The 19359-nt window shown below is 42.6% G+C and overlaps 1 protein-coding gene across 1 annotated transcript in view; it reads right to left on the bottom strand.

Moving 5' to 3' along the window:
• Nucleotides 1-828: 828 nt before the first annotated feature.
• Nucleotides 829-19359, bottom strand: part of CDH20 (cadherin 20) — a 222093-nt gene continuing 203562 nt past the window's right edge. The window contains exons 9-12 of the mRNA XM_003827263.6: nt 17359-17480; nt 11339-11456; nt 6265-6516; nt 829-2313 (exon numbers count right to left, since the gene is read on the bottom strand). Of these exons, the coding sequence (XP_003827311.3) occupies nt 1808-2313; nt 6265-6516; nt 11339-11456; nt 17359-17480 (998 nt within the window). The 3' untranslated portion in view covers nt 829-1807. The remainder of the gene's footprint in view (nt 2314-6264; nt 6517-11338; nt 11457-17358; nt 17481-19359) is intronic.

Here is a 19359-nt window from a genome sequence, read left to right as displayed (position 1 = left end):
TGTGGTTCCTGCACCAGCAGCATCAGCATCTCCTGGGAACATGTTAGAAATACAAACTGCCCCAAATCGACTGAATCATAAATTCTAGGGGTGAGGTAGTTTAACAATTTCTTCAAGTGATTCTGATACATTAAAATTTAAGAACTGTTGCTATAATCAAGGCTCTCAGGGAATGATTTTGTTCACAATTTGTCCTCAATTGTGAGGATAGTTGTGTAAAATATTTTTTAGTAATAGAATGTCAAATAGAGATCCCTCCCATCATGTAGCCAAGAAGTGTTAAGCACCTACTGTATGCAGAAGAGTATGCTAGCTATTGTAGCAAAAGGAAAGATGAATAAAATATGGTTTCAACCATCTGTGAGCTCAATTTGCCAATGAAATAGAGATGTAAGTAGCACAGTAGCCTGCCTCATTGGGGGCTATGTGTAATAACCTTTTGCAAAATGAAAAATATGGGCTAAATTCACCATTGTATAGTTGATATTACCAAACCACCCTTTGCTCTTTTCAGGGATGAAGAAATGAAGGGTGTTCATTAAAAGCTTAACAGTTTGAACCATAATGTTCATACGGTTAGCGACTGAAATAGAATGCAGCCTCACACTTCTTTTCCATTGCTTTTGCCTTACAAATTAGCCCCAACCCCGGGAGCCTGAGGCTAGATCAGGATTACAAAGTCATCTTCTACCTGTTCAGCAATTAAACAAATTCACAGTAGACTTTTCCTTCTATTTAACTTTTATTAAAAGAAGTGCTAAGGTACTGAGATGCAGTACATCATATTTATTACCAAAATTATTAACAAATATACAAAACTTGTACATGTAATTTTCTTACATCCATTTATTCTCTATAATACTGATTTTTGTTCAAGTAGGTTATCTACAGTATGTAAACATCCCTTGGATTGACCTCACACAGATTAGGAAAGCCCTCTAACCCATGCTTTTGTCAGATACTTCTTTTTTATTTGGCTTTCATTTGTAGCATCTAATCTCCACATTTGGCACATGGAAGAGACATCTACAGTGCAAAAGAGGCAGATTTTTCTGGTTTCATTCTGAACAATTTTGCAGGGGCACAGTTAAAGAGCTGAGAGGAGACACGAGCACTCTAACTTGATGGCGTTGGATGAGCTGTAATGCCAACATCTCTTGGTTCAGCCACTAAACTTGAGCATAAAGTCAATGTCTCTTCCTTCACCCACCCTCCCACCCATCCACCCCCATGCAAGGCTGATTCAGTCTTAACCTTGTCTCAAAAGGGTTACGGGAAATTCCATCCATCCCAGAACAAGTAGGTTAATTTCACTGAGTAACAAGTTTTTTGTTCTTTCTTGTGGGTTGGTTTCTGTGGTTTGAGCCAGCAAAACTCTTAAATGGAGAATAAGATAAGATAAAAAACAGATACGAGAGTAGAACTTTCTGCTTTCAATTGGCATCTCTGTATCCAAGGCCAGAGCCTTTCTGTGGTGGAAAAGTGACAAAGGCCTTAGCGAATGGCAGAGAAAAGCCACCCTTGTCAGAACACCTTGGACTCCAAGCCTTCGCACACAGTGTCAGAAAAATCAAAAAGAAAAGAAAAAAAGGTAATTAAAGATTCTGCCCTCTTCCTTCTGGGTTTCCTTTTGCTTATTTAACTTAATCTACCCAAGTAAAGCTGATCCAGAGAGAGCTCTGTTCGCCTGCTCACCCCCATTCTCACTCTCCAGCACAGTATTGCTCGTGTGGTTGGCTGCACCTTGTCCGCGGAGCACCCGCGGAGAACGTCTGGATTTGGACGCGCGCCTGCCTCCTGGCTTCCGTCACCACAGCGGCGCGGGTCCCTCCGACGCCCCGTAGAGCTCGGCCAGCTTCCGGAAGCGGGGCCCCCAGTCCGTCAGGAAGTCGAAGCTCTGTTCCGAGTCCGACGTGGCCGACTGCAGGGAGCTCAGCGACCCCGCCACAGAGCCGTCCCCCTCGAACATATACGTCTGGAGGGAGTCGAAGGGCGGCGCCCACAGGTCCATGTCGGCCTCGTAGAGCTTGGCCAGCACGTAGCTGTGGACGGTGCTGTTCACTGCGCACGTCTGAGGCACGTAGCGGGAGAGGCTCTCGATCTCGGGCAGCATGTCCTGCCGCGTCTTGGGGGCGGCCCCCGCCTGCGCCTCCCGGGGGTTCCACATGGCCGCGATGTCGAAGGCCTCGGTGTCCTCCTCGCCGCCGCCCTCGTCGTCGTAGCGGACGATGTTCTCGTGGATGTTTTCCTCGTCGTCGATGATGTATGGTTGCTTCCGGTGCCGCCTCATGGACAAAATGAGCAACACCAGCACTGCCAGGAACAAAAAGGAGAGTGTGTTTACCGAGGAGATGTGGCTGTGTGTGCGGTGACTAGAAATAGCCTTGATCCACCACGGATAGGGGAAGGGCTACCGAGTGGAGGGCTCAGAGATAGCTTTTGGATACCTGAAACCTCGGGGAGTTCTAATTTAAGTCCACTTTGTTCTCTTTCTGTAAGTCAGGTTGTGGACAACGAAGCCCTGTATTTCTTCAAATGGTTTACTTAGAAAAAGTTGCATATAGTCGCTTAGCATCAGCTTGCTGTTTTGAAATTGTGTGTCTACACCTAACACCCAATTTAAAATCCCACTAACAATGCACAAAGGCCTGCTATGGACCAACATACTCTAAGGACCAGATCACGTGCTCTGTTTATATGATGATAAATATACATTCTCTTATAATGTGAAAGTCTTATTATGTAGGTGGAATTCTGCTTCCGTATATTAGCATCTTAATAGGATTCTACTCTGTATATAATCATATCTTAATATGCATAGAGACACACATACTAAGTGTGCACCAAAGTTGTAGTCTTTTTATACCTCTAAAAAACAACAGAACATAAGTGATCCCTGGGGTCCAATAAACTCAGGTTCCTCAGAGAAGCCTTTCATTAAAGAAGTGGTTGTGGCTTTCTGGACCCAAGGGTATTTATGGAAGGCAGAGAATGAGCAGTGGCCTTTTATATAATTCATCATGTTATCAAAGAAACACCACACTGTTAGATGTGCCCTTGCAGGTTTGGATAAAATTTTATCCCAACAAATGCATTTTTCCCCCCTAGAATGTGTTCGCTGGGGTTTAAAGGAGAGATGGAGATAATCCCATTGAGCTATTTATCTCTCTGAAAACGTTTTCCAGGAAGAGTGTTGAGGTTTTAGCTGTAGAACTGCTATTGATTTTTTTTTTTTTCTGGTGTGCTTTGTTATAGCTGGTGAACAGTGACAGTTTTGACAGCACTGCAAAATAAGACCCCAGTTTATCCAAGGGGAGAAAGTGGAGTACATTCATACATGCAGTAAAAGAATACAGACTAATAAAACTCACAACAATGATTTAAAAATTTTTTTGAATGTAGATGTGCTTTTTTATAAATTGCAATTAATGACATTAACACGTAATATTTTCCCAGATAGCTTTGGTGACAAAACATACACAGGAAACGATGATATGCTCGTGTGTATTTTCCCTGTGTGCAAAAATACGAGGCGTGGACTGAAAGGAGGGTGGGATTCCTAGAGAAAAAGAGACTAATAGGACTCTAAGGAAGCGTGGGCTTGAATCGAGCATGAAAGGTTGGAGTGTGATTTGGATTGATGCAGGTCGGAGACGTGAGATTCGAAGTGAGCATGCTGTGTTTGCAGGATTCAGTAAAGTTATTAAACCCAAATATTTTTAATCCTCTATGCTAAGCAATGGGGAAACAATATTGAGTGTGACATGGATTCTGCTCTTGTGAGCTTGTAATTTAAGGAGATTATGGATGCTGATAATTAATGCAAGTCAGACAGTGATAAGGGCTGTTAGAGCCCCAGGTGTCACTGGGAGAGTACAGAGGCAGGGCCAGTGAATTTTACCTGGGAGACTGGGTAGGGCTTCACAGAGGTGACCTTGAAGTGGTAGGGGCGGTATTTCGGATAACGCTAGGAAGCAAAATTGGAAGTCTTTTGAATACCTTGCTGCAGAGAATTCTGATGGTCACAGAGAATTAGGCCGTTTATATAGAACTCGTCCGTCTCTTGAAAAATAAAGACAGCTACGTCTTTTTTTTTTTAGGTAATCTAATTAGGTAAATAACAAATATTAGATAACAAATATTACATAATGCCCTGAAAATCAGATTTTGAGGAAAATGGTCTTATTCAGCTGAAAGGCTTCTCTGACAGAAGAGAATTAGGTCTAGGGATGGTTTATTCTTCGTGTACTATAGGCACGGTGCGTAGAGCTTATGAGATTTTCTAGGCACTAGATACATATATGAGACATGAAAAAAAAAACCCAGGAAGTCAGAATTAATTTATTTAGTTGTCTATAAAATATAGTATTTTGTTAACAAATGCAAGTCAAATCTTAAAGTTTGATGAATTATTTTTAATGTGGGATGTGTACTCTTAGAAGTAAGGGTACTTAAAACTGTGAGGATTTTATGACAGCTCTGCTCAATTTAGCTCCTGAAAACTGTTTACTTTTTCTGTACAGTTTAAAAGACAAGACATCATCGTGGGTGGGAAGGGATAAAATAAATTGTCCCTTGCACACCATTTTTAACTTGAGAGCCTCTCCAAGCCAGTCTCTTTAAATCAGTATTTCTGTAATGATGGCTTTTTGTGGGCCAGGGTGAACTTTTAACTTCGACATTTTCCAAAGATAGAAGTCAGGACAGCCAGTCTGGAAATTCCTCCCAGGAACAAGTTTCTTCAAAGGCCTCTTACAGGTCGTCCACTTCTGTGCTAAAGGACTCCCAATGCCACCTTATGGAAACTCAAGGAATTGCAGGGAGGTTTTACTTGTCAATGCAGTCAGGGACCAGAAACCATAACAATTTTCTCTGACACAGGGATCCAAGAACTTAGAAAGGTTACTTATTTATACTCTTCCTCTCTTTACGTAGGACTGAACTAAAACAACAAAATTAAACCACATGTTGTATTTTTAAATGTATTTTGAGAAGCACATTGTACGGACCTACCTAGAAAATCAAGTGTTGACATTTTACACAGGAACTTCTTTCTTTGGTCTGTCTCTTGGTATAGAGGTGAACTTGGGATCAAGGGTGTATATGAATATCTGTACCTCTATTCTAATTTCAATCCTCAGGGCTTTTTCCCTCAGAAAACTCGGACTTCTTTTGTATTGAATAATACTAGTATCTACTAAATCTGTTTTTCTCTAAGCATGATATATATGCTATAGATTAGTTCAATAAGAAGAGCAAGGATATATGTACAGATACTTTCTTTTTTGCAAGAGTTGGTTTAGGTGTTTTTGTTTCACTGTTTTTGAGTGTGGAATTAGAAAAGAATTGCAAGGATGGCCTTACATACCAGGGAGTTGGGGAGCCACCTTGCAGTATGACTTGAGAGGAAGAAGGAAGGGTTCCTTACCCCAGTAGTGTTCTGCCACTACTAGCCTGTTATGCCCTTATTTCATCAGCAGAGGCAGACTGACCCTGTTTAGTCACTGTTCCTGGTTGGATGGCCATGGTGCCTGGGAGGGGTACTAATCACCCCAAACAGCTTATTTTCCAGAAATCTGTGTGGTTCACACCAACACTTCCTTCAGCTCTCTGCTCAAAGGTCTTATCAGTAAGGGATTCCCTGACTACCCTGTTTGAAGTGGCATCTATCCCTGTCACTTTTCCAACCAGGATACCTTATCCCTCTTCCCTTCCTGTAATACCACCTCCAGAATCGGGATGAGCATTTAGGAGAAAGGCAGTGCCTTTGAGCCACAGGGGTGCCCAGTGTATATGGCCTGCCTGCATTTCAGCCCTGGCTGTGCCTCTGACTTTGGTTTTGAGCCTGTCACTTACCCGTTTGTGACTTAGCTACTACTTAAATGAAGGGGTTAGAAGAGGTGATCATCAAATCCTGTCTAAATTGTAATTTTGATTCTATGATGTCAAAATGAACCTGCTTTGTTCTGAAGTAAACTCAGGAAGGCCAGGACTTGTCTGTTTTATTAATCCTAGCACCTTGTGTGGTGCCCCAGCTCATAGTAGATACTTTATAAGTATATGTGCTTTGATCTTGCCACAGACACCTCAAAGAAGGGACTGTCCTCAATTTCTTTACTGTTTTTTGCAGCCTCACTCTACCATCTTTTGAGTAAGCAAGGTGTGGAAGACCAGTTCTGAATAGCTGTGTCAGGAAGGTAATGAACAGATGTCTGAGTGAGCACTGGCAGGACTCCACAGAAGGGAAAGCAGCCCCTTACTCACCTAAGAGGACAAAGATGCAGGCGAGGATGGCAATGAGGGCGCCCCGGCTCAAACTGACTGGGAGCATGTAGGCCTCTGGGCTGCAGGACATGACGTGGCCGTCGTCGTCACAGCTGCACACTTGGATGGTCAGTGTGCCTGTGCTGCTCAGCACGGGCTGCCCGCTATCTGCTATCAGGATAGGCAGGTGAAAGACACTCTGCTCCTGCTGCCGGAAACCAGACCTCCTGGTTAGAATCCGTGCTGTGTTATCTGAAAGAAGGAGGGGTTCCAGGATTGGAAAAGGGAAGATGAATTAATTTCTTGGATTGAGGAAAGCAGGGGGGCAGGGGCAGGGTGTAGGAAGGAAAGAGGATAGTCAGATGTTCCCTGGTAGTGGTCAACCATGGCGGGTTTGCCTGGATCAGCATTTGGATTCAGAAACCATGCTTTTTGCTTGCTTTTAGGCAAAACCCTGAGGCCTAAGAAGAGAAAGCCTCTTTTTTTTGAGTCTGTCTTATCCTTTGTGACATAAAGTGCCCAAGGCAAACTGTCAGACTTCAGATCTAGCAAAAATGTCCCTGGGAAAGCTTGACAGAAAAGAACAATCACTGGTGACTCGTGGTCCCTGTTTGTTCCTGCTCAGCAGCTTGCCAAGGCCCCAGTGCTGCTTTGCGCCTCCAGGAAAAGAATGCTGAGGAGCCTGTGTGACTGTGGCAGATTACTTATTTTTGCCACTTTGTCTGGAATTCACGTCTTTTACTATTTTCTTTTATGCCTCTGAAATGCAGTCACCACCTCCTGTGTTTCCTAAAGAACCTGCTCGTTTAGTAGAAGCTTCTTTGAAATCCCCTAATCATATGACACACCTTGTTATTTCTCCTGGGTTGGTGGTCTCACTTTAAGCAGTTAAAATGAACTTGGTGAAACTTTGTTACTGATCAATACTAGAAATCTTTCCTCCAGTTTTAAAGGGGATTCGTCAAATTATTAGATATTTTCTACAAAGTTGGGATGTGTACGTGTGTGTTTACATTTATATTCACATATTGTGTTGTGGGAGTTTTCATTTTTAAAAATCTACGTTCTGAAGTTTCCTGGCATAGGTTTGAATTCTAAAGTAGATATACTTTTGCAAAGCTCAGATTATTTTCAGCAGAGGAAAAATTTGAGAGATGTAGTAGGACATGCAAGAAGTGATTCTCAAAGCTAATACCACCAACACAGAGGTCCCATGGATGTGTTTCATATTTCATAGGAAAGAGTCTAGAACATCACAAAAAATTCTGAGAGCCTAACCTAAGAAAACATTATTAGTGATTATCAATATTTCTGGTTCTTCTTCCGATTTTGGACATAATAAAGAATTACACTTTTCTATCCTCTTAAATGTAGGTATGTCTGTGTGATTTGCTTTAGTTGATGAGCAATAGTGATTTGTGTTACTTCTAGGCAGAAGTCTGTATGAGCTGGTGTATAAGTCTCCATGCTCTTTCCTTGCTGTAGTTACTGAGAAAGAACCACAGGGTGTGAGATGCAGAGCGGGGCGGCCTGGGACGCTGAGCTCAGACCCACAGTAGGCTGTATGTGAGCAAGAAATTAACTGTAGTTGTGCTAAGCCACTGAGATTTTCGTGGTAGTTCCCGTAGCATAACCTGGGCTATTCTGAGTAACACATTACCCCTTAATTAACTTTTCCTCCTCCACTCTGCTTTTTATGCTAACAGCTATTGTTACTAAAGGCTCATGTGCTATGTACCTGCACTTTGCATGCAGTATCTCACTCAATCTTCACAATTTGGACATAGTAATAATCTTACTCCTTTTCAGAAATAGAAGTAAGGCCTAGAGTGATTTTATTATTTGTTTGAAGCCACTAACCTAGTTAGTAGCAGAGCTGGGATTTGAATTCTGGTCTCTCTGGCTCCAAAACATGTACACGTTCCATTGTGCTATATAACTGCTTATTTAGTTTAGTAATATTAACTGTCAAAAAAATTCAGATAAGCATAACCTCTTCCTGCTTTGATACAGGCTACCTCTTATTTTCTTCTCAGTGGAGAAAGGATGCCAACCTGAGGATTATATTCATATTTCCACCTACCAAACAACCTGTGCGCCTGTGTTCCAGACTTAATAGCTAAATACTATCAATTCCACTTTGTAGTTTTAATTGCTTGTTTTTTCAGAAAGCAGGTTTTTCTCTAATCAGAACTTTTTTTTAATTTTTTTGGTTTAATCCAGGTGAGGTCATGAGTCTTTTAGAAAGTCTGACTAGAGCCGAAATTCATAAAAGTATTATACCTACGATATATATGTTTCTTGATCTAAGAATTATTTAAGATTAAAGAAAAATATCAGAGCATCACATTGCTGAGTCCAGTGCTGGAAGGGGCCTTGCATATAGTAGCCACTTGGAAAATTTTTGTTGAATGTAATAATGAGGACTTTAGTAACTTATTTGGAAACAGCATTTTTTCCTAAGGTGACACAGAACACTGTGTGGGGGGGGCGGGGGTGTAGTGGAGGAGCATGGTAAAACAGGACTCAATTTCTAATCCCAATTTTAATGCTTATTCAGCTTATTGACTCTGGTCTTGGGCCATTTGCTTACTTTCCTCATCTATCAGATGGGACAATAAGAATCAGAGGGATTAATAACTTCCTTAAAGCCTCACAGAATTATTGTAAATATCAAATAAGGTATGGGAAAATACTTTGAAACTGTAAAGTACTATATATACATAATTCTTTTCATAATGTTTTGGGGCTGAAAAGTAGAAAAAGGCTTTACTGGAGATAGTGCCCTGTTGTGTTCATAAAAGGACATCATGTTTCAGGCACAGGAACAGAGGTAGTTGACAGTAGATCTGCCCTATATTAGTCAGTTTTTGTTGTGGTGGCTTTTTTTAGAGACAGGATCTTACTCTGTCACCCAGTCTGGAGTACAGTGGTCTGATCATAGCTCACTGCAGCCTTGAACTCCTGGGCTCAAGTGATCCTCCCACCTTAGCCTCCCAAGTAGCTGGGACTACAGGTGCATGCCACCATGTCTGGCTAATTAAAAAAAATTGTTAGGGATGGGGTCTTGGTGTGTTGCTCAGGCTGATCTCAAACTCCTGGCCTCAGGTGACCCTCCTGTCCCAGGCTCCCAACTAGCTGGGACTACAGGTGTGTGCGACCATGCCTGGCTAATTTTTAAAATATGTTTTTCAGAGACAGGGTCTTGCTGTGTTGCCCAGGCTGGTCTTGAACTCTTGGTATCAAGCAGTTCTCCTGCCTCAGCCTCCCAAAGTGTTGGAGTAACAGGCATGAGCCACTGTGCCTAGACTTGTTCAGTTTTAAAATGAGCCTCAGTAAAGGATACTCGTGAGATAAATTGTCATTTGGAGATTAAGAGTTCATGCTTTCTGTTGAAGATGTGCTGACTTCTGTTTTGGGAAACCTTCCACGAGATGAGTCACGTCTTACTATAGTCATCCAGTGCCGGTGGCCCATCTTTTTAAGGAATTGGTTCCATAAATTGGTGCCCAAAGTCCTCTTTAAGAAATTTGCAGCATTTTGCTGCATTTTGTTTCACTCATTAGAATGATAGCTTAGCTGAACAGTTGAAGAAAAAATATAATGTGTTACAATGTGTTATTTTTCCCCCCCCAGGGTTGCCTTTGTAAAGCCAATCCTAGGTTGAAAGCACTTTTTGCGGGAATAGTTTCCCTATGAAGCAGATAAATGAATAGTTCAAAATTGTGACCCAATAAAAACTTCAGGATATTTAATTGAAGTATTTCTGCCTTTATAATTCATATTACCGTTGCTTCCAGAATTATTATAGTATTTTTATGATGACATGTAGGAGGTTGAAGGGATGACTTAGAAGAATGCTTTCCCATTTAGAAGAAAACAGGTTTGAGATTCTCAAGTTTTACAGCAGAAAACTGTCATGTGGGGTTGAAGTAATACTTTTAATCTCAAATAATTGATGATTGAAACTAAAATCAGGCGTGCCTAACCTAATCATGACTTTTTGTTGCCCTTTGCTTAGATTTTTACAAATCGGCAATTAATATTTTAGAATCGGAATGAAAATGAGGCTACTGCAGTCTCGAGAAGTGATGACCTTCCCAGGGTCAGCTGGCTAGCTGGCAGCAGAGTTAACAACAGATGAGGTTCATTTGACAGTTTAACTTATTTTTTCCATTGCCCTGACCTTTTTTTTTTCTTTTGAAGCAAATCATCTGGCTACAGAACAAAAGTCCTTCCTTTTCCCATCTGTGCCCAAAGAAGTGTGTGCTGGGTCTATGAGCCCCTTAGCTGGTCTGAATGCTTGTTGGAAAAGAGGGGCCTAGAATTCTGTTCCATCAAAGCTATAGCGGGGGGCAGTTTATGGATAGGGAACCCTACCTGAAAGTATTTCTCTAAATCATTCTAAAGTAATAAAGCTGTTTCAGTGCCAAAACTGTGTTTATGGTCCTGTATTTGCCCTTTGTTATCTCTATTATCCTTGTCTCCTTTTTGTTTGGAGAGCTTTTTACTGTTTCCTGCTTTGATCTCTGCCTAGAAATGTGCCCCCAGGGGTTTTTTATTTTATTTTATTTTATTTTTTATCCTAGATCACTTTCTGTCTTTCTCAGATTTTTCCCGTTGTTACAGAACATATGAACAGGGCTGCTACCAGTGGGAATGAAGGATTTTGCCTCTGTGCTTTGCAGTGTTTCTGGCACGGGACAGGCACTCAGTAAACATCTGTCGACTTACTGACTGAATGAGTTTTAGAGTTGGCAAAGGGTTCTCTGTGTTTGTTGTTCTGAAACAAAACTTTAAAAGACACTGTGAGGCTGGGCACAGTGGCTCATGCCTGTAATCCTAGCACTTTGGGAGGCTGAGATGGGAGGACTGCTTGAAGCCAAGAGTTCAAGACCATCCTGGCCAACATAGACCCCATCTCAAAAAAAAAAAAAAAATACACTGAATTATTAACATCCTCCCTGCTGGTAAGGAACAGGTAGCCTTTGATACTGTTTGCATAAGACAGTAACCCAAAGTAGCTGGCCTATGCTGTAGAAAAGCATAGATAGCCAACCATCCACCTGATTACCTTGGTTGTCCCTTATGGTAAAGTTGGGGTTGTTAGCAGCCTCAGGAGCCAAGCTGTAGTAGAAATGCTGACCATTGCGTGGGTCATCTTGGTCCACCGCACTCACTGTCTGGATCAGCTGAGGGAGGGACATGAAATCAGGTGAGTTGGAGCCAAAGGAAAAAGCACCAGGGCCCAGTTAAATCCCAAACCCGGAAACGCGATGGTGGGATGTTTTACCTTATGAGAAGGATATCATTGGTATGGGAGAGGGGCAGGGAAATGCTGGGTAGAGAAGGGCAGGGTTCCTGGCGAGGGGTCCATCCTCTGGCCTGTGCCCATGGATCTAAGTGAGAATAGGAACTCCTGTTTTTGGGCCCAAATGTTGCATTTTCCAAGACCACTCTGGCCCACCACGCCCCCCATTCTGTACCCATATGAACTTGAGACCTTAGCGGGCACAGACACAAGCAGCTGGATGTTGAGAGGAGAAGAGGAGCACACCAGCAGACACTGGCAGACTAGCGATGGTGGAATGATGCGGATGCCAAGGGAAGTTCAGCCCGGGACAGTTGGAGAAGAATCTGGCCACTGGGCAGCCCAAATCCGGGGGAAGATCACCTTCCCACTCCATGCCCCGCTTCTGGCTTCCCATCCATTTCACTAAGAGCCACCTTCACCACTCAATAAACGTTGCACTCAGCCTTCCAGCCCATGTGTGATCTGATTCTTCCAGTTCACTGGGCAAGAACTCAGGCTGTCACACTGGCCCTGTGTCCTTGTGATAAGGCAGAGGGTCTATTGAGCTAATACAAGCCGTCTGCAGAAGGCGTAGCTGAGAGCGAGCACACTGTCACACATGCCCACTTGGGCTTCAGGAGTCCTAGACGCTGCCTTTGGGCCAGAGCCCAAAAGCGCTCCCCATGGCTTCTGCACCTGCCCGTCTGCATGCTTCCCCTAGGGGTTTGAGCAGCAGGGCACACCCCTGTTCTGCAAGGGGGATAAGGGAACTCTCCCGTTCCATGTGAAACTTCCCTGCACAGTCTCCATGCCATCACACACCTCGGGATTTAATTTTGCTTTAGGGTTGGGCTTGAGTATGTTAGTAGGCATAGGATAAATGTTACCTAAATACTTCAGATGTTAGACATCAAAATAACATATATTCTTCCACCACGGCCAGCCGTTTCTAGGCAGTCTAAAAAATAAGAGACTTTGAGTTAAAGGGCTCGGGTGCCGCAAAGTCCTGCTTGACCCCATATTTTCTTCTCACCTCATCTACTTAACCTCATCACTGGCCCAATATTTCAGGGCTAAATTGCTGTCTTTAAGAAGCCCCTATTGAAGAACGACCATGACCTGAAGAGAAGTGAGTGACCCATCGGCATTGGCCATGTCAGGTTAACAGAAAACAGACATGAGGGAATGGGTCACAGAGAGTCACATTTTGTTGGCAGGAGGGAGAGCTAGCAAAGATAGCACAGGATCCCCAGAGTGGAAATGCAGAACAGACAAGAGTCAGAAGCAGAACTCTGGAGTGGGGAGAGCAGGAGGTCAGGTGGCTTCCTCTTGGACTCACTGGCCACGTTTTGCCTTTTCCATAATGTTTTTCAAAGGAGTAAGTTGCATGAAGTCTGTGGAGACCATGATGTAAAAGCTATTAAAGAAATCTGTGTGAAACAGACGACTGGAACGGGAGCTGGCAGGCTGAGGGGGATACAGAAGAGGTATTGAACGGCAGCCTCCTTCATATGTGTTTCCTCTTCTACCAAGCAACAGCACAAACTATTCCTACCCATCTTGGGCCCAGCCCTGTAGACTTGCCAATCCTGCTGTTTAAAAGCCAGCTGTGCTTCTACCACCATAGGAACCAGGACATCAAAGGTCAGTTTGAGGTCCCAGCTGGGCTTGCTTAGTTTATATTTCTTCATCTGTAAATTAGGGGAGCTAAAGCTACTCTCACAATATGCTGAAGATTAAATAACTGGGGGTGGTGGTAGGGCGAGCTCCCATCAGGGGGCCTTTTGGACACTGTGTTGCTCAGATCCCCCTTCAATGAAGGATTTTTCCCCGTCACCTACCAGTCCCTTTAGGGATTGCCAATTGCAGAGAGCCACCTACCCACTCCTACGTTTTGGATATTTGACCCCACCAAATCTCATGTTGAAATCTGATCCCCATTGTTGGAGGTGGGGCCTGGTGGGAGGTGTTGGAGTCATCCAGGTGGATCCCTCATGAATGTTTTGGTGCAGTCGTCCTGGTGATGAGTTGAGTTCTTACTCTCTTTGTTCCTGTGATAGCTGATTGTTAAAAAGAGCCTGGCACCTTCCCCTCCTGCCTTGCTTCCTCTCACCATGTGATCTGCACATGTCAGCTTCCTTCCCCCTTCCTCCATGCATGGAAGCAGCTTGAGGCCCTCCCTAGATGCAGATGCTGGCACCATGCTTCTTGTACAGCCTGTAGAACCATGAGCCAAATGAACCTCTTTTCTTTATAAATTACCCAGCCTCAGGTAATCCTTTATAGCAATACAAACCGACTAAGACACCCACGGTCACCACATCCTTCCAGGGCGACAGACATCCAGTGACTAATTAATGTGATAGTATACGGGTCTGGCTATCCCATCTCAACTTGGGGAAACTCTAGTTCTGGAACTCTCTGAGAAGTCAGCTGAGGCAGTTAGTCTGCATGGCAGCTGGACTTCTTTTGCCCAGTCCTGCTTCCTTAGCTTCCCTCCCACAGGTGCTGGCCCCAAGGGCCCTCCTTAATAAACACCTTATACTGGAACTCCATCTCAGGGTATGCCTCCTGGAGACCCCAACTGTTGAACCTGAAAGTAGGGGGAATGGAGTTCCCAGGAAGGTGAGGGCCAGGAGACTAATGGAGATAAACTTGCTCACAGCCAATCCTAGTATCAGTGCTGCTCACACTCCAGGATTACCCTCCTGTCCTATCCCGCCTGGAGACAGAGCCGGCACTTTTCAGCTTGCTTGTAGTGCCAAACACATAGAGAGGTAACATATTTCTTGAGGCATGTTACACATAGGTGATTCTACGTAATTTGATAAACATAGTTGGGAAAGTCGTTTCAGAATATCTGGCCTGCGTATTGTGTATATATTGGTGAGACTGGGGCCTGAGGCACAGAGCTGGTTGCTTACAGGGCTTTAAAGCATGAGTGAGTGAAGATACAAATCACTAAGTCTGGGTTGGGAGCGCATGGCCCGCTCTCCTGCTCTCTGTTCTCCCAGCAGGTCAGATTTCTTCCTCAGCCCCACTTGTCGTGCAATATTCTGCTCAGCTGGTTTCATTCCGCCCTTGGCCATCACCAAGTATGTTATCTGATTTCTTTATGGGCTTCCTTCAAGGCTGCTTACTAAGAGGGAAGCATGTATCTGGACTTGTCAGACGTGAAGCTGACGATAGTATCCAACAAGTAAACACAAGGAGGCCCGATTCTTTATAAACCAGATGTATCTCTGAGCTGTATGCTTTTGAAAAATCTTCAAAACATTTCCCAGAGCCTAAATCAAAGGTTAATATTTTCAGTATCTTGGCCTAAAGGTGACAAATGGGACAGACTGAACTTGAAGTGAAAGATCTGTACTTCAGATCACTGTATAACAAACTATTAAAAGATGCATTTAGAAATGGGGACTATGTTTGTTTGATTACAAAAACAGGAGAGATCGTTGAAATGTTCTTCACTTGTTAGAATGCAACCTCTCCTACTCTGAAGCCCTTTAAAAAAGAGTGCTTTATTTTGGGGGGAAGGAGGTTTAATTTACTCTGCTACTTATCACCCTCTTTGTATTATAGATTAAAATTAGCTTATTTTATCATAACAAAATATTCATATAATTTTATAACATAAGTTTATATTACATATATATAAATTTTATAATATAAAACAAAAATTATTAAAATAAAGACCCAAACCTCCTCACTTAAACTCAACTACCTTAGCACAGTAATTATACTATTTTTGCATCTTCCCTCTCGATCATTGTTCACTTGCAGTCATAATTTTACATGACTGCAAGCATGTAGGTGTAGTTTTTATACCTCCCTTCTTTACTTATAATAACATGGATCGTTTCTTGGACTGTAAATTCTGCATTATAACTTTTATTGGCTGCATAACATTTCAGGTCTTAGTAGACTAGAAATTCACTAGATGTGGAAAGAGAATTATCCTAGACTTGTTGAAAAGAATCTTTTAGGAGGGCTATAGACCATTGCACCAAATTTCAAGGATTGTTAGATAAATTTAGATCAGAATCGTGATGGAACATCTTTCTTCCCCTGAGGGACATAAATCACTTTTTGCTTTGGCTGAGTAAATGGTAAAGATGTGTCATCGAGTCCATCTTTGGTGAGTTCAGGGAGCTAACATAAGTTTTGGTTATGCAGACCTAGTCTCTCTGTGCAGCAAGATGCTGGAGGTACTACTCCCAGGGAGTGAGAGAAGTGAAGTGATATGGTTTGGCTGTGTCCCCACCCAAATCTCATCTTGAATTGTAGCTCCCATAATTCCCACATGTTGTGGGAGGGACCTAATGGGAGATAATTGAATTGCGGGGGCAGTTTCCCCCATACTGTTTTCATGGTAGTGAATAAGTCTCACAAGATCTGATAGTTTTATAAGGGGTTTCCCTTTTCACTTGGCTCTTAGTCTGTCTTGCCTGCTGCCATGTAAGACGTGCCTTTCGCCTTCCACCGTGATTGTGAGGCCTCCCCAGCCACGTGGAACTGTGAGTCCATTAACCTTCTTTTTCTTTATAAATTACTCAGTCTTGGGTATGTCTTTATCAGCAGCATGAAAATGGACTAATACATGAAGGCAAAGTTAGATTACAGTCAGGGGCCAGAATTACCAATGCATGAGTCCCTGTCTTATCAATATGCGCTCCCCAGCTTTCATGTTAAAACCATTCCAGCCCATTGATCCAGCACCAGCATCCACAGGACCACAGGATACACTGGGGTGGGGAAGGGGAGTAAATGAGGACTATTAGGGGATCTGTAGGGTTGCTGGGTCATACACAGGGGAGGAAAGCATCTTACAAAAGCAGGAGCAGAATGGAGGAGATGGACAGATTATAGGGCAGGCAACAGCCTGACATGCATTGCTACATGGGCACTCCAAATGGAGTTCCAGATGTTTCTCAATTACACCACTTAGAATTTGATCAACTAAATATTCAGTTAGGTTTAAGGGCATACTTAAAAAATACACAAATATGTCTCTGAAGATTATGGAGGTATATTTCAAATAAGTAGACCTTTATCCTTTTGGATTACTTTCCTCTCAAAACTTACCTGACATGAGCAGCACTAAGAAAATGGATGTTTTAATTGAGGAAGGAGAGAAGGTAGGTCATTCTAGGTGGCAGCATTCTGAGATAGGCCAGGGAGTCCCTAAATAAGGTACTTCTTGCCAGAAGTTAAGAAAGGGAGGTGGAAAGATATAGAAAATAAACTTGTCCTACTGCAAGATATTTTGAGGAATTGGTACCACACTCGGGAAAAGAGCAGCTTTTTCCTCCTTTTCCTGGTCTTCCTGGTCTCTCACTTCCAGGCCTCAGAGCAGGTGTTACTGCCATTGGTGCTACACAATTCAGTTTCCAGGTGGACACATACCTTATACGGCCATTGTGTGCATCTGGCCACCCTCAAAGTGCTGTTTAGGCCATAAAAGGTAATGTAGGTTCCAAATAGTTTTTTGTTTTTTCACTTTTTTAGAGCTTGGGTCTCACGATGTTGCCCAGGCTGGTCTCAAACTCCTGGGCTCAAACTATCTTCCTGCCTCGGCCTCCAAAAATGCTAGGATTACAGGCATGAGCCACCACATCTAGCCTCAAATAGTTGTCTTAACAAATAAATGGTTGAAACCTGATATACGGGAATTAGGGACTCTGTTTTGTGAATTGTTCGTTTCTGGAGTCAAAATGGCTTTGATGGTGAATTTGGTTATCTAACAATTGTTTCCAGAAGTTAGGGGTTAAGCAGAGTGCACCACCCACAGGCCACCTTACCTGTCCTGCCTTGGCGTTCTCACAGACAAAAGCTTCATAGAATCTGGGGAACTCTGGAGCATTGTCATTCACATCTAAGACTTTGATTGTGACAGGAACACTTCCAACCTGGGAGGGATTGTCTAAAGGGAACACAAGGAAAACCAAATCTGAGAGTTTAGTAATGCCAAAAGGAAAAAAAAAGAGTAATGGTCTTTGCTAGAAGTCGGTATTTATGACTGGGCGCAGTGGCTCACACCTGTAATCCCGGCACTTTGGGAGGCCGAGGCGGGCGGATCATGATGTCAGGAGATCGAGACCATCCTGGATAACATCCTGGATAACACGGAGTGAAACTCCGTCTCTGCTAAAAATACAAAAAATTAGCCAGGCATGGTGGCGGGCGCCTGTAGTCCCAGCTACTCGGGAGACTGAGGCAGGAGAATGGCGTGAACCCGGGAGGTGGAGCTTGCAGTGAGCAGAGATAGCACCACTGCAGTCCGGCCTGGGCAAAAGAGTGAGACTCCGTCTCAAAAAAACAAAAAACAAAAAACAAAAAAACAAAAAAACAAAAGAAGTAGGTATTTACTTGGTGAGTCTGGGTTTGAAAGGAGAGGATGAAGTACATGGAGATGGTAGCAAGAGCATAGGATCCATGTGTTGCCTACTAAGAGTGTGGCCGGACATGAGAAGTTTGGACAGAACAAGGTGTGTGTTGGTGAACCTTTGCTATCAGCAGTATGAAGGGAAGGGTGAGACAAAGGGAGCAAGTGTCAAAAAACGAATCTTAAAAAGAGGTTTTCAGTCTCCCATTTGGCTCACACTTCAAGTCTTGGAATTAAAGGCAGGTCAGTTCTGTATTCTGGGCTTTAAAAGAGCCCATTGCCAATCGGATGCATACTGTGTGGCACTGCTTGGCCTTCTTCCTGTGGAATCATCAGTTCTTTGAATTACATTTGCAAAGGTTTCGAGTTATTCACTGGAATAAAGATAACACTGCACATTTATTTCTGCTTAGGGACTAACAGGATATTACAGGATCAAACACACACCAAATCCATATCTTTGGCTGGGGTCATAGTCACTCATGGGGAGCTGTGTCTTTGTGATCTGTGTCTTTTGCTTGGCACTGCCATGCAGAGACAGTTTCACAGCTCTGGTAGTGCTCCTCCTGTCTTTTTCTGTTTTGGTCACCACCCCAAGGAGACAAAACAGAAATTGCGAGACACAGAAATTTTTCTTGGTTAATAATTTTACTAAATCCCAAAATGCATTGTTCTTCTGAATCATATTTTTCTTCCTTTCTTTCCCAAAAAATTATGCTCTACTCTTTCCCCCCTAAATACTTCTATTGCTTGGTTACCATAATATGCTAGCAAAATTAAGATTTATTTCTTCATTATAACAGTGGTGTTTGTCTAAGGAATAATGAAAATTCCAGAAAAGCATAGATGAATCCATGAATATGATCCACAGTCCTACCACCAGAGATATCCATTAGATATATGACATTATACAACATGGGTGTCTAAAGTTGGAGTTATACACCCTCCCCCGACACAGAAGTTACAGTTAAGCAAAATAGAAAGATTGAATTCAGAACATTAATATTTTAGGGTAAGGTTATCCTTTGTCATTGAATATGTTTTGAAAGCATCTGTATTATATTGTCATTTTACTATAGGTTGTACCATAATTTATTTAATCTCCTATTATTAAACATTTAAGTAATTTCCATTTTCTCCTTATTTTAAAATAACATGGCAGTGGAAATTTTCACATTTAAATCTTTGTTGATATCTGTAATTATTTCCTTAATATGATGACTAGCAGTAGAATTCCTGAAAGAGTATAAATATTTTGGAGAATCTCAATACATATTGCCAAACTGCCCTCCTGAATGGCTGTTTAGTTATATAGCCAATAGGTTAGGGACTGCCATTTTTCTAAGCCTTTACTATCACCAGTATGAAAAAAAAAGGAATGTAGTAGTATATAATCTAATTTTTATTATGTTTATAA

The sequence above is a fragment of the Pan paniscus genome, chromosome 17 (assembly GCF_029289425.2).
Source record: "Pan paniscus chromosome 17, NHGRI_mPanPan1-v2.0_pri, whole genome shotgun sequence".
NCBI classification, from domain to species: domain Eukaryota; kingdom Metazoa; phylum Chordata; class Mammalia; order Primates; family Hominidae; genus Pan; species Pan paniscus.
Note: the sequence above shows the minus strand (reverse complement) of the source record. Positions and strands in the feature narration are given on the sequence as shown.